General features: G+C 35.5%; 3 protein-coding genes across 3 annotated transcripts in view; 1 reads left to right on the forward strand and 2 right to left on the reverse strand.

Annotated features, from left to right (window-relative positions):
- LOC108632764 (cGMP-dependent 3',5'-cyclic phosphodiesterase) overlaps nt 1-514 on the reverse strand; it is a 5,891-nt gene extending 5,377 nt beyond the window's left edge. The window contains exon 1 of the mRNA XM_018037538.2: nt 41-514. Within this exon, the coding sequence (XP_017893027.1) occupies nt 41-148 (108 nt within the window). The 5' untranslated portion in view covers nt 149-514. The remainder of the gene's footprint in view (nt 1-40) is intronic.
- A 570-nt stretch (nt 515-1,084) lies between these two features.
- Nucleotides 1,085-13,494, forward strand: part of LOC108632763 (centrosomal protein of 135 kDa) — a 19,142-nt gene continuing 6,732 nt past the window's right edge. Inside the window, exons 1-13 of the mRNA XM_026810732.1 lie at nt 1,085-1,273; nt 1,486-1,786; nt 1,873-2,102; nt 2,317-2,503; nt 2,592-2,954; nt 3,032-3,214; nt 3,269-3,354; nt 3,431-3,532; nt 3,609-3,845; nt 3,930-4,025; nt 4,202-4,431; nt 4,619-4,829; nt 4,911-5,026. Of these exons, the coding sequence (XP_026666533.1) occupies nt 1,085-1,273; nt 1,486-1,786; nt 1,873-2,102; nt 2,317-2,503; nt 2,592-2,954; nt 3,032-3,214; nt 3,269-3,354; nt 3,431-3,532; nt 3,609-3,845; nt 3,930-4,025; nt 4,202-4,431; nt 4,619-4,829; nt 4,911-5,026 (2,531 nt within the window). The remainder of the gene's footprint in view (nt 1,274-1,485; nt 1,787-1,872; nt 2,103-2,316; nt 2,504-2,591; nt 2,955-3,031; nt 3,215-3,268; nt 3,355-3,430; nt 3,533-3,608; nt 3,846-3,929; nt 4,026-4,201; nt 4,432-4,618; nt 4,830-4,910; nt 5,027-13,494) is intronic.
- On the reverse strand, nt 5,106-11,040 carry LOC108632765 (uncharacterized). The gene is made up of 5 exons (XM_018037539.2): nt 10,669-11,040; nt 6,979-7,150; nt 6,660-6,853; nt 6,129-6,457; nt 5,106-5,994 (listed from the first exon to the last, which is right to left on the reverse strand). Exons 1-5 carry the CDS (start codon nt 10,677-10,679, stop codon nt 5,306-5,308), a joined length of 1,395 nt encoding a protein of 464 aa, XP_017893028.1. The 5' UTR covers nt 10,680-11,040; the 3' UTR covers nt 5,106-5,305.

The following is a 13,494-nucleotide window of genomic DNA, read 5'->3' on the forward strand; positions in this document are numbered from 1 at the left end:
GTGCATACGTGCCGCGAAAACTAATGACAGTATCACTTACATATTTGTTTAACTTTTGCTGCACTTCAGGATAGGATAGATCGCACAGTTCCTCGAGTAGCAAAAGAATTCTTTCCGTGTTTGACGCGTCCAAATTAACAGAGCTCATTTTTTATTAATATCGTTGTCCCGTATTTTTTTCATTCAGAAATTATTAAGAGTTGCGCGTCTTTTGCGATATCTGGACGCGTCAGTGACATTTATTTGAAAGTTTGTCTCGCGGTGCATCATGAGATCACAATTGAACGTTGTCTCTTTACCATTTTAACGCGCACAAGTAATTGTGTTGGTATTTTAAAATAAGTTTTTTAAAATAAATCAACTGTCAACACAAGGAACAAAGAAGACTAAACTGCGACGAGTTCGAAAGAGATCAGCAGCATGCGAATTGCATGCGAGCTTCTGCACTTCTGATCTGATTCTTCTGATTCTGCAGAGCTCGGCATTCTGCAAGATCAAGACATATACTTCAATTATAAGTAAACAAGTGACGCGCGCAGCTCGTGTGCACAGCAGTGTTGGATACATCGTGGGATTTTTGGGGCGTGCGTACTGGAAAAGTTGCAATGTGTAAATACAGTTTTCTGTTATCGACGTTGGCAATACTTTTGAATAATGTTTATACTAGTGTGACGCATTTTTTGTTCCATACAAAATGCAATAATTAACAGAGTAATTTGTGTCAACCATAAGTAATAATGGAAAATACTGTGTACATGGAATAAACGAATGTTTTAGAAGCATACGGTTTTGTCGAGATCAGTGTTAATATGATAAAACTATTTTACCTTATTGGTTATATTCCAGTCAATTATAAAACCTAATACAGATATTTTAAAATATGTGTAATTAATATATTAAAAAGCAATTTGAAAATAAAATTTTGTACAAATGAATTTATATCATAAAATGTGTACTTACTGCTTAAGTAGATCTTAAGAGAAACTAAGATAGATTTTCTCTCTGGTTTTACTAGTATAAATAAACTTTTACTCCGATTTTACGGAACATTATAAAAAGAAAATTATTTGTGAAATTTATAAAAATGAGCATGGAAGACGAATATAATGTAGCTGCAAGGTATAGAACTATCCGAAAACATTTGGACAGCTTAGGGTACAAACAAGCACTTACACTGGATGCACTTCCCCTGATAGAAAAGTTGTTGGCTGATCTAGTACAAACAACTGAAAGTTTAAAGCATTTTAAAAGTATTGCTCAAGATAATATTGAGGTTCGTGTTGTGAAATACTATTTATGTTTGACCGTCTCACTTCACGCGTATCTTTAAAACACCCTTTGTGTAAAACAATCAATATACTATTGATATTGTATAAATTAATTAAACGTGAATATGATTTTAGAATGATAGCAAAGCAAATTCTGTAGATGTAAATTGTATTGTATATTTATGTGTTTTAATGTTTCTATTGTGTGTATGTATAGGCACAAGTTCGGTTACAATCAGCAATTGATCCTTATAAATGCGACAATGTAAGGCTAGTGCAAGAATGTAACCAGCTTAACTCAGATTTGTTGAAAGAAAGGGAAAGCCATCAGAAGCAAATCAAGGATCTCAAGAAAGAAATACATAAATTAGAGCGTGAATGCAATGATCTTCAGTTGGCATCTTCTCGGAATTTATATAGAATCAAGGAGCTGGAGGTAGAATCTGCTAAGAAATCAAAAAGAATCTTGGAACTTCAAGGGAAATGTTTGAAGCCAACAATCAGTAACGTTGGTCTAGGTAACTTCTGATGTATTTAGAAAATAACTTTTTTATTTATATCTTCAAAACATTAAGTAATTAGAAATATCATGTCATTCTTTCAGCTTCTAAGAAACGTCCTGTGTTTCCGCTTCGAAGACCAGTTTTAGAAAGTGAACCATTACCAAGAATAGGAGCTAAAACTCCCTTACCAAATTTGAGTACAGTGGAACCAAAAATTGTTGATTTGTTAAGCATGGCAGATCATAAACTGAATTGTTTGACTCATGAGGTAACAAAATTAAATGGGGATCTTTCCTTACAAATCGACAATGTAGAAATATTAAAAAATCAGGTACATTTATTGTCAATTATATCTGCATGAATTTGTGGTTTGCCTTTGCTTACATTTATACAATGCATAACAATGGTAGAAATAATGTTAATACCACTTACTAACAAGTCGTAATGTGTGATACTGACAATAAATACAGTAAAGCATTTGCTACAGTTTAAACGTGTTAATACAAATGAGTACTTGTAAATAAATTGTGGAATTGTACTTGTAGTTGACTACTAAGGAGAAAGAAATCTTAAGACTAAAGAATATGTTAGAAGGAGGCAGACCGTATTCAGCAGTCGTTAAAGATTGTGCTTGTAGAAAAGCAGATTTTATGATGTCCAGTCACGATGTGCATGCTGATGAATTAAAAATTTTACAACAGGAGAAATTAGAATTGGAACAACAGTTGAAAGGTAATATTAAGTATCTAATCGGAAGAAATAGTGTATACAGAAGAAAAATTCTTATTTTATATAGTATCTTAAATTACGTTTTATACAGAAGCCTTAAATAAACAACACGATGCTATGACTCAAGCGTTAAAACTTGCCGATCGAAACGAAGAATTGGAAAAGGAACTGAGAGATATAGATCACATAGCATTGGCTGTGGAAGCCGACTGTAACTCTGCGGTTAAAGAAAACAATAGAAGAGTGTCCAAGTTGCAGGAGAAACTAGAAAATGTGATGGCCCGGGTCCACGTACTGGAAAACGAATTAACTAATGAACGTAGAGAAGTGCAGGAATTAAGAGCAGACTTAGAAACTTGTAGATTGGAGAAACTGAATATTCAACGCAATTTAGAATCTGCGTTGGACGAAAAGAAACAGATTACTAATAGAATAAACGAATTGACAGTAATGGGTACATGGAATATTTTATACAATTGATACTGATCTCATTAAATTATTTGTTATAAGTGATAAATAATTTTTATACAGAAAAAAGTTTGAACGACGATATTGAAAGATTGATTAAGGAGAATGAGCAGCAAAAACAAGATGTTATTCACTTGCAGTACACCAATAAACTTCTAACAGAGCAATTGAATGTGAAGGAGACGTTGCTTGACAGCAATGGATCAAGCTTAAAAGATACCAGAGAGAAAAAAGAATACAACAAAGGTAACATATTTTTTAAGTCGAAACTTCAAATATAAAATTGTGGGTAATTATCAGGACAAAATGGAATGCAAAAAGTAAACGATACTGGATACAACAGAATTCTAAAACAATTAGATGAGAAAGAAACGAAACTGGACGATGTACGTATATGCAACAAACATTAATTGTATGTACGTTAGGTAGGAGTGATTATATAAAATTGATTTATTGTACTAGTTACATAGAGCGGTTGAACAGTTGAGAAGTGAACGAGACTTTTATAAAAATGAGTATAATCGTGTGAAGGATGATTATTGTAAAACGATTGGAAATGATCACGTAATTCTTATTTCAATTAAATTATAAGAAAGAAGTAAAACCTTCCGATAATTACTATTTCTTCTTTTGAAAATAGATTGATTCATGGTCACAAATCCGAGAATTGAAATGCGAATTAAATGAGAAAGAAAATGCGTTGGAACAATTACAGCGAGAGAAGAAGGAATTATACCGTGAGAAAACAAATTTGGAAACGCGTTTACAAGCTTATAAATCCGAACACAAAGCACCTTGTCGACCTTGCAATGTGTGTAAACGTGTTGGTGTATGCAACTGTTCACCTTCGTCTTTAAAGGATGGTAGCAGAATGAAGGTAGAAATTACATAAAACGTGCAAAATAAAATTAAGCAATAATTGTAGTTTTACAATTTGGAAAATATATTATATATTTTTTAGAATGTCATTGAACGTTTGGAACACGAACGAGATATCGCTCGAGCTGACGTCCAACGTTTGATTGAAGAGCGCGATGCATTACGCGAGAGATTGAAGGTAATTCAATTGTTTTTATAAAGGGATAAATATTCTTTGTACTGAATCAATCCTATTAAAATGATTTTACTAACATATACTGAATCCTAAAATTATTGGCATACAAATGTTCGCAGTACCAACAATTTTGGCATTCACTGTAGATGGAATTTATTATATTTTTTAATTTGAATTAGATAGCGGCGGAAGCGCACACGTCTGAACAGCGTCGTTTGAGAGAGAATCTGACAAACGTTGAATCACGACTGAAACAGATAGAGAAAGAACGGCAAGAGCTTTTACTTACCCAAGGGGCGCGAAGAGCGACCATAAATGGGCTGGAAGATCAAGTGGAAGACTTACGAGAGGAGTTAAGGCGAACGAAACAAGAATTAGGAACCCAGCGCACACAATATTTCCAACTACGGTACTTCTTATTTTAACAATTGAAATACGCAATAGCTATTTTATTTTTTGATTGCTCTTAATCTTACGCGTTTAATAAAATAGTTAAATAAAATAATTCAAATGGAACGAAGTGCTTTAGGAAAAAATTTTTGCTTTACAGTATAATGTATGCATATTTTTATACACATAATCAATAAATGTATTAGGGCTCTGCAAGATCAAACGGATCAGGCATTGGGAGATGCTCAGAACCAATTAACACAATCAGAGTCTGAATTAAATAAAGCCTTAGACCACAATCGGGCGTTGGAGCGGCAGCAGTTGCAGCTAGAGAATCAAGTGAAAGAATTGCAACAGGATATTAATAATCTTAAAGGGAATATGACACACTTGGATCATGAAAAAGATCAATTACTAGTAAGTAACATTGACTATATTATTTAAAATTTAGGGGAAAGATTGCTATAATTAGTATTAATTATTAATGATTGTTCTCAGATGGTGTTGGACGAGAAAACGGAAAGGATTGCAACGATGGAACGGGAAATAATATTAAAGGAGCAACAAGTGGTAGGAAGCGAGCAGCAGATACGCGAGTTACAACACAAAAATGAGTGAGTACTAACCATATTTATAAAATTTAATATACATCAGCAGCTCAATTCTTAGGAACACAATCATTATATTTTAAAGTATCGTTATAATTCATATATTTACAAACATTGGTTTTTTTACATTTAAATATTTAAATATTAAATGCTGGAATTAGATTAATAAGATCGCACTTATACATTTATAGAGTATTCAATAAATAGGAATTCTTACACGAGATTATTGGCGGTATACGATAAAGAAATTTCTACAATATGTACAGTCACAGCATTATACGTTATTTAAAAGTTTATTGCTTTCGGCCTTTCGTTGAGAAACTTAGCCAAACTCACTGCGGGCGGTTGACAACCACTCGGCGAAAGAAGATTGTTGCTCTCCAGTTCGGTCATCGCAATCCTCTTATATCCGGGCCTGCACTCACATCTCGCTCTCGACTCCGATCCCTGAGTCTTCCATAAACCTTGTTTCGGTAACCTTTTCGCGACCAGCCATTCTCCGGAAGTACATGGACCCTGCGTGTACAATTTGTAACAAGTTTTGTTTATCTCCACCATTCCCGGTGTGGATTCGCAGCCTTCGTCAGACTCATCAGAACACTTCCCAGAATTCCTCAACGTGTTCGTGCATCCACAAACTCCGTTGTAACTGATTCCGTCGATGGAGGGTCGCACGTTGTAATCGTACAAAACGATTTGCCCACTCGGACATGGTCCCTTGGTCCCTATCTTGTAACACGTCTTCTCTTGTGGGAAGTATAATCGTCCCCGCTTGCAGGGCACAGAAATGCAGCTGGAGTTTGCAAGCATGTACCCGGTCTCGCAGGGTCCTCTTGTGTACAGCCTATAACATAATCCATTTTCGTAGAGAACGTGGCCTGGTTTGCACACGCATCTCGCCTTCGGAACGTCTTCCGTGGTTACTGTGTTCGTTATCACAAAGTGATGCCCTTGCGGACACGGGCCAATACCACCTGTTTACACATACATCATTTGTTAATAATGTCTATGAGAGTTTATATTGCTTATACATATATGCATATTTCAAAGTTTTATACAATTTTTTGGAAAATCTCCTTTTCTGCATTGTTTAGACAGTGTGTCTTACCTAATTGATAGCACATCCTAGTTGGCTCATGATAATGAGGTAGTTTTGAGTGACAACCGCAAACACTGCCTGGTAAAAACAGTTCACCAGGTTCCGTGCACGGGCCCTTAGTATAATGCTCGTGGCAGCTGCCTGGGTTACCCGGCCAATGATATCCTCCAAGTTCGCCTTGCGCGGAACAGGAACATGTTGCTAATTCGTCTTCGTCTGTGGTAAGCAGTTCGCCCTTCGGACAGGGACCTTTACTAAATTTTGGGTAACACTTCCCATCTCTGGGCCAATAGAGCTCGCCCTTCGCGCATGGCTCTGGATCGTGGCAGACACCCCACCTTTGAATACATTGTTAGTTGTTTATTTCAAATTGATTCTATTATACAACTAAGAAGCCAATGATGTTCCAAATGTTTCATAAATTTCATTAGAGCTTTTTATGAATCGCAATTGAATTGAATTTATTTTGTATCTTCATTAATGTGTGGGTACTCCCAAATTAGTTATCCTGTACACACTTTTTGGATAAGAATCATGTACCTGGACTTCCCAGAAGTCTCTGAGACTGGTGCAAAGAATTGTCCTTTGGAACAGGATGCTCTCGTATATATCCTGTGGCAAAGAGCGTCCCTCGGCGATTGAGCGGTTCCCGGTGGACACCTGCACTCGGCCACGGTCCCACCGCCACCTGCGGCTGGTCCCAATTCCATCGTGTCCGGACACGGTGCACCTACCTATGAAACGAAATTTTTCGTTAGAAATTTCATGATCCCTGTTTCATGATCCAAAGAAAGAGAGGTTGATTCTCTAATGTGCGTTTCATCGAGAACGTCTACGCAAAGAGAAATGCAGCACCTGCCTGGAATATTTTGTAACACTTTCCATCCGGCGGCCAAAATAACAATTGCCATCCACGTGGTTGAGCAGCGCAGGGATTGCTGGCTGGGTCTGCCCACGGCGGTGGTATGATCGTCGACTCCACGTGGAGCACCGACGCGAAACAAATAACCATTAACAAATCCCGTGACAAGCTGAAAAAATTAATTAGTTTCTACGCAATGTTGAAATAAATTATTAACGTACGGAGTGAGCCAGTACGGAATGTGACTTAAAATATAACAGGAAAATTATGCAAAATTAGAATATGCTTTGTTCAGAAATCTGCAAACAGTTTTGTTGTCCTTCATCTGTGACAATGGACAAGGAGCTAGGAAATTGTGATCGCGATCGTGAAAACGTAGTCTTGTGTTAATACTTTGGCCTACGCGTGTCAAGATCGAGGGTACGGGATAGTAAGAGCAAAAAGGAGCGACAGAAACAAAATGACCATACTTTCACTGTTTCACTATGGCAATGGCATTGTCCCTGGTGGCAGGACTCAGGGAGAGATAACGACACGCGCACGGAATAAGAATGACTTGGACAAGTGTTGTAAACTGAAAGCAAAAACACTTTCCTCTTTTTTCTTCTTTACAGTCTCGACTTTGCATACTGGTTTGTAGTTAGATCAACCTCCGTCTACGATTCACATTTAAATTTTATCTTTTGCTGGACGGTCAAATGCTTTCGCTTGTCAAACTTATGGATAGTTAAGTAGTTTCAATAGCTCAATATCTTATCCATGTACAGGACGAGTCAGCTTCTCAAAACAGTGATTTGAAACAATTATTTGATCGCTCTGAATGAATTAACTCCTGTAATGTAATCAAAATTCAGTTTCTGAACCTATGAGACCAATGAATATTTTTTTATAAAATTTCACACTCGTCTATCCTACGTCATTTAGTTAACAGATTTATGAATTAAGAGGACTGAGTTCGGCTAACGATCAAGGTTGTTCGACTTGTTCCGAAATCAAGGAAGCGATTAGCAGAATGTATGAAACCTTGGCACTTAATTCCTAACAGTTGCTAGACAAGCTTTCTTCTACAAGACTTTCCACTGTAACAGCGGAACAAGTTTTGCAGATCGCGCGCTGTTTTATTAATTACGTTCCTTCGTTTATCGTTTACTGTTAGTGGGCCGCAAGCGTTCCAAACTGTTTGGTAATAATTTCAGTATACGTGTTTAAATACTTAGTGGAGATTATTATTTTACGTTAGTAACAAGTATTATAAAGTATTCTCATTTTAGATAATTAAATAGATTATTAAAATATTTATATAGAATTTAGTGTAAAAACAAATACAGAGTATTGATATAAATTATGTTCAGAAAGCATGGAGAAAATATTTTTCTTCATATCCTCAGATGAGAATGTTAATTTTTTGTAGAGCATGTAAGTAGTGGCTGATTTCGTATCGTTGGCGCAACGCTAAGCAAATTGGATTATTTCACGTGGTTCCGCTTTCAATGAGCTAATTAAAGGAGAAGTCGCACGATGGTTGCATGATAGAGAACCACTACCGCGAGTTGCGGAATGTCGCGCTTCCTTTTCCTGTATAATTATATTGCTCCTCATTGTCAAACTGGTGTGACCACTTACGCTAAGAAGTGAGAGTGTATTACAGGTGGAGTCTGGTAAAACGAATGTTTACCTTTTCTCCGTACACATCTTTCATTGCAAACAGATTATACGCTTGAATCTGTGCACAATTTTACCATAAAACAGATTAGACTTACGTTGCATTAATATAAATAAATTGTATTGTTACAGCTACATATATATTACGGTATTAGTAGTTATTAAATAGTAATGGGGGTAATAATAGTTTTTGTTAAGACCAAGCTTCATTTATTGTATAGGGAACTGATTTTCTTATAATTGTTTAATAGATCACTGAAAGCATAGTCAGTACTTCCACGTTCATTGCGTTTTAATTCGTGAACATAATTATATTGCGATGACTGATCAAGGTTTGAAATTACATAAATTCGAATAATTTTTTACCATAACATATTTTTGAAGATTTCTTGACAAACAATCGAATATCGAAAAATATTTACCTCTAGTGGCACGGTTCGCATTATTCGCAATAATGACGGTAGTGTTTTGTACAAAATTATCAGTGTGGGTGTTCTCTTCACCCTTTCCGGCTGATTCACCGTGATATCGTTCAAAAGTCATTAGGAATACATGTGGCAGTCGTTAATGGGATTATTTTGGTGAAGGAGCAATAAGGATGAGTTCCTTAAGAGGTTATCCTCGATTTCGTTTAGACGATGACAGCAGATATGGGTACAATATTATTTCTTAATTAACTTATTATTAAATTTATCCATTTATGGGGAAATGTAAAGGAAAATACATATAAACACACATGTTTGCTCAATACGCATGCCTGCTTGTGATACATAAAAATATATAAAATATTAAAATATATACAATGCCTAAATAATAAAAGAGATCTCTTTTATTCGAATGATTTTAAAGGAAAAGTTATCTGAGATTTATTTACAATATGAAATTAATCTGATTATATTAATCTATCGATTCTTTAAATATTTTTAACAATACATTTATTCGCCGCATAGGAATTCCATCAAAATGTTTTTTTGCATTGTGAAGGAGGAAGCAGTTTTTTCGTACCACTATCTTCCACATTTCTTTCATGCTTTGGTCTACATTACCTTTTTATGCACGTTACATAATAACGATAAAGATCAGAAACGTTATGTCAGTGACGGGTCGCATTTTTTATAGCCCGACTATCTTCAGCAATGAATAAAAGTGTTGACATGCCACTTTACGTGTCTAGGTAATGAAACACCTACCAATCAATAGGATTCTGATAATATGTTACAGTTTACACCATTAGAAATTTAATAATATTACACTGCTACAAGTGTTATACTTTAATTAAGTGGAAAATCTCTACATTTTATAATCTATTTAATTTTTCTTCAAAAATGAAACTTGCTTTAACTAATGGATTTAATTGATTATTCAATGAACTTTCATCGCTAGAGAATCTCGACTATTTCATTGTTTTCTAATCTCCTATGTTATGTCCTACTTAAGTAAATCACACGAAGCAATAAAAGTTGCGCAACGAGATTGATAATCGGTATGTATAATCAAATTGATCTTAACTCTCGTTAAAGGATCTTTCGCAAAGATCGTGTCATGGCATTTGTATTAGAGAAACGAGACGACCTTTCGACGATGATTGCCATTATGCAACTTTCACTATAAACATGCAACAGGATGCTTCTCTAAAAACTGCTAGAAAATGATCATCTGTAATAAATCATTCAATGAAAAAGAAACATTCCGAGTAAAATATGTGAAGTTAAATGACGATAAATAATTCAGAATTCTCTCCACTTTATGATTCCTGTTCTGTTGTAATCCCTTCCAATATTTTTTGTTTCATTTGCTTTCAGTTTTCTGTTATAATTTATCAATTAAACTTAACTTTAGTCAAAGTAATAAAGAAAAACGAGAATGAACAAAAATGATCAATTTCACATTCAAACTCAGAAGAGTTTATAATAAAGTATAATAATTAGTCAAATCCTAGCTATGGATTTCACAATTGAATTTTGTCAAAGACTCTGATATAAATACATTAATTTTTATTAACTTAATTTTGTAAATTTTACTTACAATGACTTCATGATGATGGTGATTAAAAATATACAAAGACACTTCGGAAATCACATCACAGATAGTTCACAAAGGTTAACTAGGGTTCACCGTGTCCGTTTACCACGAGGATGCGACATGATATGCGACGGACGCGAGGGCCGCGAAATGAAAAGTGACGGTGTCGGTTTGAGCACTGCCGCCAGACTGAACAACGAACACTGCGACTTCGGAATCACCTTCCACGGTTTCGCGTTCCTTGTTACCTAACTGCTCCCCCGAGACAAGGCGAGAAACGAATCTCCTTATCCTAACGACTATCCCGGTTTTTATTTGCTTGTTCTTTGGGCGATTGCGTCGCAGGGAAAACGTGGTGGCAGAAGAGTTTTTATGTCTTACATTTAAATAGAATTCTCTAACGTATTATTTTGTGTAGAATTTTTATTCTGCATTCATTTTATTAATAATTTCACATTATTTATTAAATATAATTAAATTGAAATCTCTTACGTATTTTATTATTAAATAATAATCAATTTTTCCAGAGTAATAAGTAACATTTTTAATACAAAGATTCTCTTTAATCATTTTAGTCACAACGAGACTCTGGAGGCCCCCTCTTCAAATTAGTTTTTTAATTAGTTTACGACTAAAACCTAAATTAATTACGACACGTGACACATGTATCATAAATATAAAATCCAAGATACAATTTCTGAGATTCTTACAAGATACTCTTTAAAAATAGGCTGCAGAAACCAATTTTGGTTTCACGCAATCCTACGTTCAATCGACTCACATTCCATAAACGTTTAGCTGATTGCGTGTACTTACCATGTCCGCATTTCAAAGCTCAGAAATCCCGAATAGCACATATCCGGTTCGGGACACCAAGAATCAGAATTGAATTTGCGATTCATGGTAGTCTAAACTGTTAGAAGTCTCATGCGTAGGCTTTTCGCAACACTGCATCCTCAATGGAAACGAAATCGCGCGCGAATTGTTTCCCAAGCTTACAGCAATCTGCAGTTTAAGGTATTTTACGCCCATTTATATAATCGCGTTACGATATCGAACAGTTTATTGGATATTTTATTATTTTACGTGGTATACTTGTATGAATTTTATACAGAGCGTCTCCGACTACAGCTCATCCCCAAAATTTCAAATGAAACTTATCTTGTTTTATAAAATATTGAAACTGTTTTTAAGCAATTTATCTAAAATACTTTATTACATGAGCTATATGTATTGAACTAAAATTTAATTTTGATGCATAATCTGTTATCCTATTTGGGATACCTTTAATATTTTAATAGAATCATTGATACCGTGAGATAAACGTTAAATAAGATCTGACCTAATAGATGTTCATATAAATGGATTCCATTGGAAGTAAGTATATAGATGGTAACTAAAATTTAATGGTAAATAAAAAATCAATAAATAAAGTTTCACTGTATTTCTAGTTGCGAAAGTTTCGCACAATCGAGTAAAGTCTTTCGTCGTCGCTCGACCTCCGGAAGGTCGCTTCTAGCAGAGATCAGATCTTCACTTTCGTTAAGATATTGCATAATGACTTAATGAGAGGCGTGTTTAATTCCATAAACGTGAGATCATTGCATGCACAGAAAATATTCGATAGTTTGACAATTATAATTTGTCCTATTAGTAGTTCTAAGTATTCAGGAAAATATTAACAAGTTATTTGTCCCTTGATGCCCTGCAATGAGATATTACTTTCTTTTGTGTTATATCACTTATCATGTTTGTTATATCACTCGCTTACGTAGCGTGGAAAATTGATAATAATTGAATTCATAAAATGTAATAACAACAATATTAGAAAAACAGAGAGAAATGTATGGAAATCCAATTCGATTTACTACGACACATCATATATTGTATCAGATTCTATGTCTTTATGTCGAGTTAAAGACTTCGGTCAGTAATGGTCTGAAAATTTCCAGCTACCTCATCATCGAGCTCCCCTTTCTCGAGTCCGCATCGTCGTTACACAATTCTGTGTCACGTAACTTGACGTAACTGTTACCAAACAGTGAATTCGGTCATTAAAATCAATCGTAGGATTCTGATTCATCTCGGTCTTCTCTCATAGTAATAGTAGCAGTATTCAATGCAAAAGTAGGTCAAAGAAGTATAAGTAAAAGGTATGCTCACTTTTGATAGAAATACTGATTCGAATCAAAAACAGTTATTGAGTATTAATAAAAAAAGGTATGAACTACTTCTTGAATTTATGACACGTAAAGTGTCTAAAAAATTACAACAGTTCTAGTACGATTGTGCATTTTGTAAGGAACAAACTTCCGATGTAGTTACATTTCGTGTATTTCGAGAAACCGTATAATACTCTTTTTTTTTACCTATAACGGTAAAGGTGAACGACACCTCACGAAGTTCGTTCGTACGTTTTAACGTCGAGAACTGTGATACATACATACAGGGTGTTCCGTAAAGGGTGTAAGAGCCGAAAATGGCAGATAGGGAGGGTCTTCCTGAACAACAATTTCCTTTGGCAAAATGCAGAATGGGGCTTGGTTACCGAGTTATTAACAAAAAACACGGACCAATCAGAGCGCTCGGTCTACGCGGGCTCCGACTCGGGAGCGTTGGCTCCGGCTCGGGATCGGATCCGGGCCAACGCTCCCGAGTCGGAGCCCGCGTAGACCGAGCGCTCTGATTGGTCCGTGTTTTTTGTTAATAACTCGGTAACCAAGCCCCATTCTGCATTTTGCCAAAGGAAATTGTTGTTCAGGAAGACCCTCCCTATCTGCCATTTTCGGCTCTTACACCCTTTACGGAACACCCTGTATGTAGTATACA

The sequence above is a fragment of the Ceratina calcarata genome, unplaced genomic scaffold (genome assembly GCF_001652005.2).
Source record: "Ceratina calcarata isolate Rehan_Ccalc_2016 unplaced genomic scaffold, ASM165200v1 scaffold171, whole genome shotgun sequence".
NCBI lineage: Eukaryota > Metazoa > Arthropoda > Insecta > Hymenoptera > Apidae > Ceratina > Ceratina calcarata.

Excerpts from the sequence above, each read along its gene's own strand:
- LOC108632765 (XM_018037539.2), bottom strand. Across the intron at positions 6,854-6,978 it reads AGTGTTACAAAATATTCCAG|GTAGGTGCACCGTGTCCGGA; the intron begins GCAGGTGCTGCA and ends TTCGTTTCATAG. Across the intron at positions 5,995-6,128 it reads TAGGATGTGCTATCAATTAG|GTGGTATTGGCCCGTGTCCG; the intron begins GTAAGACACACT and ends ATGTGTAAACAG.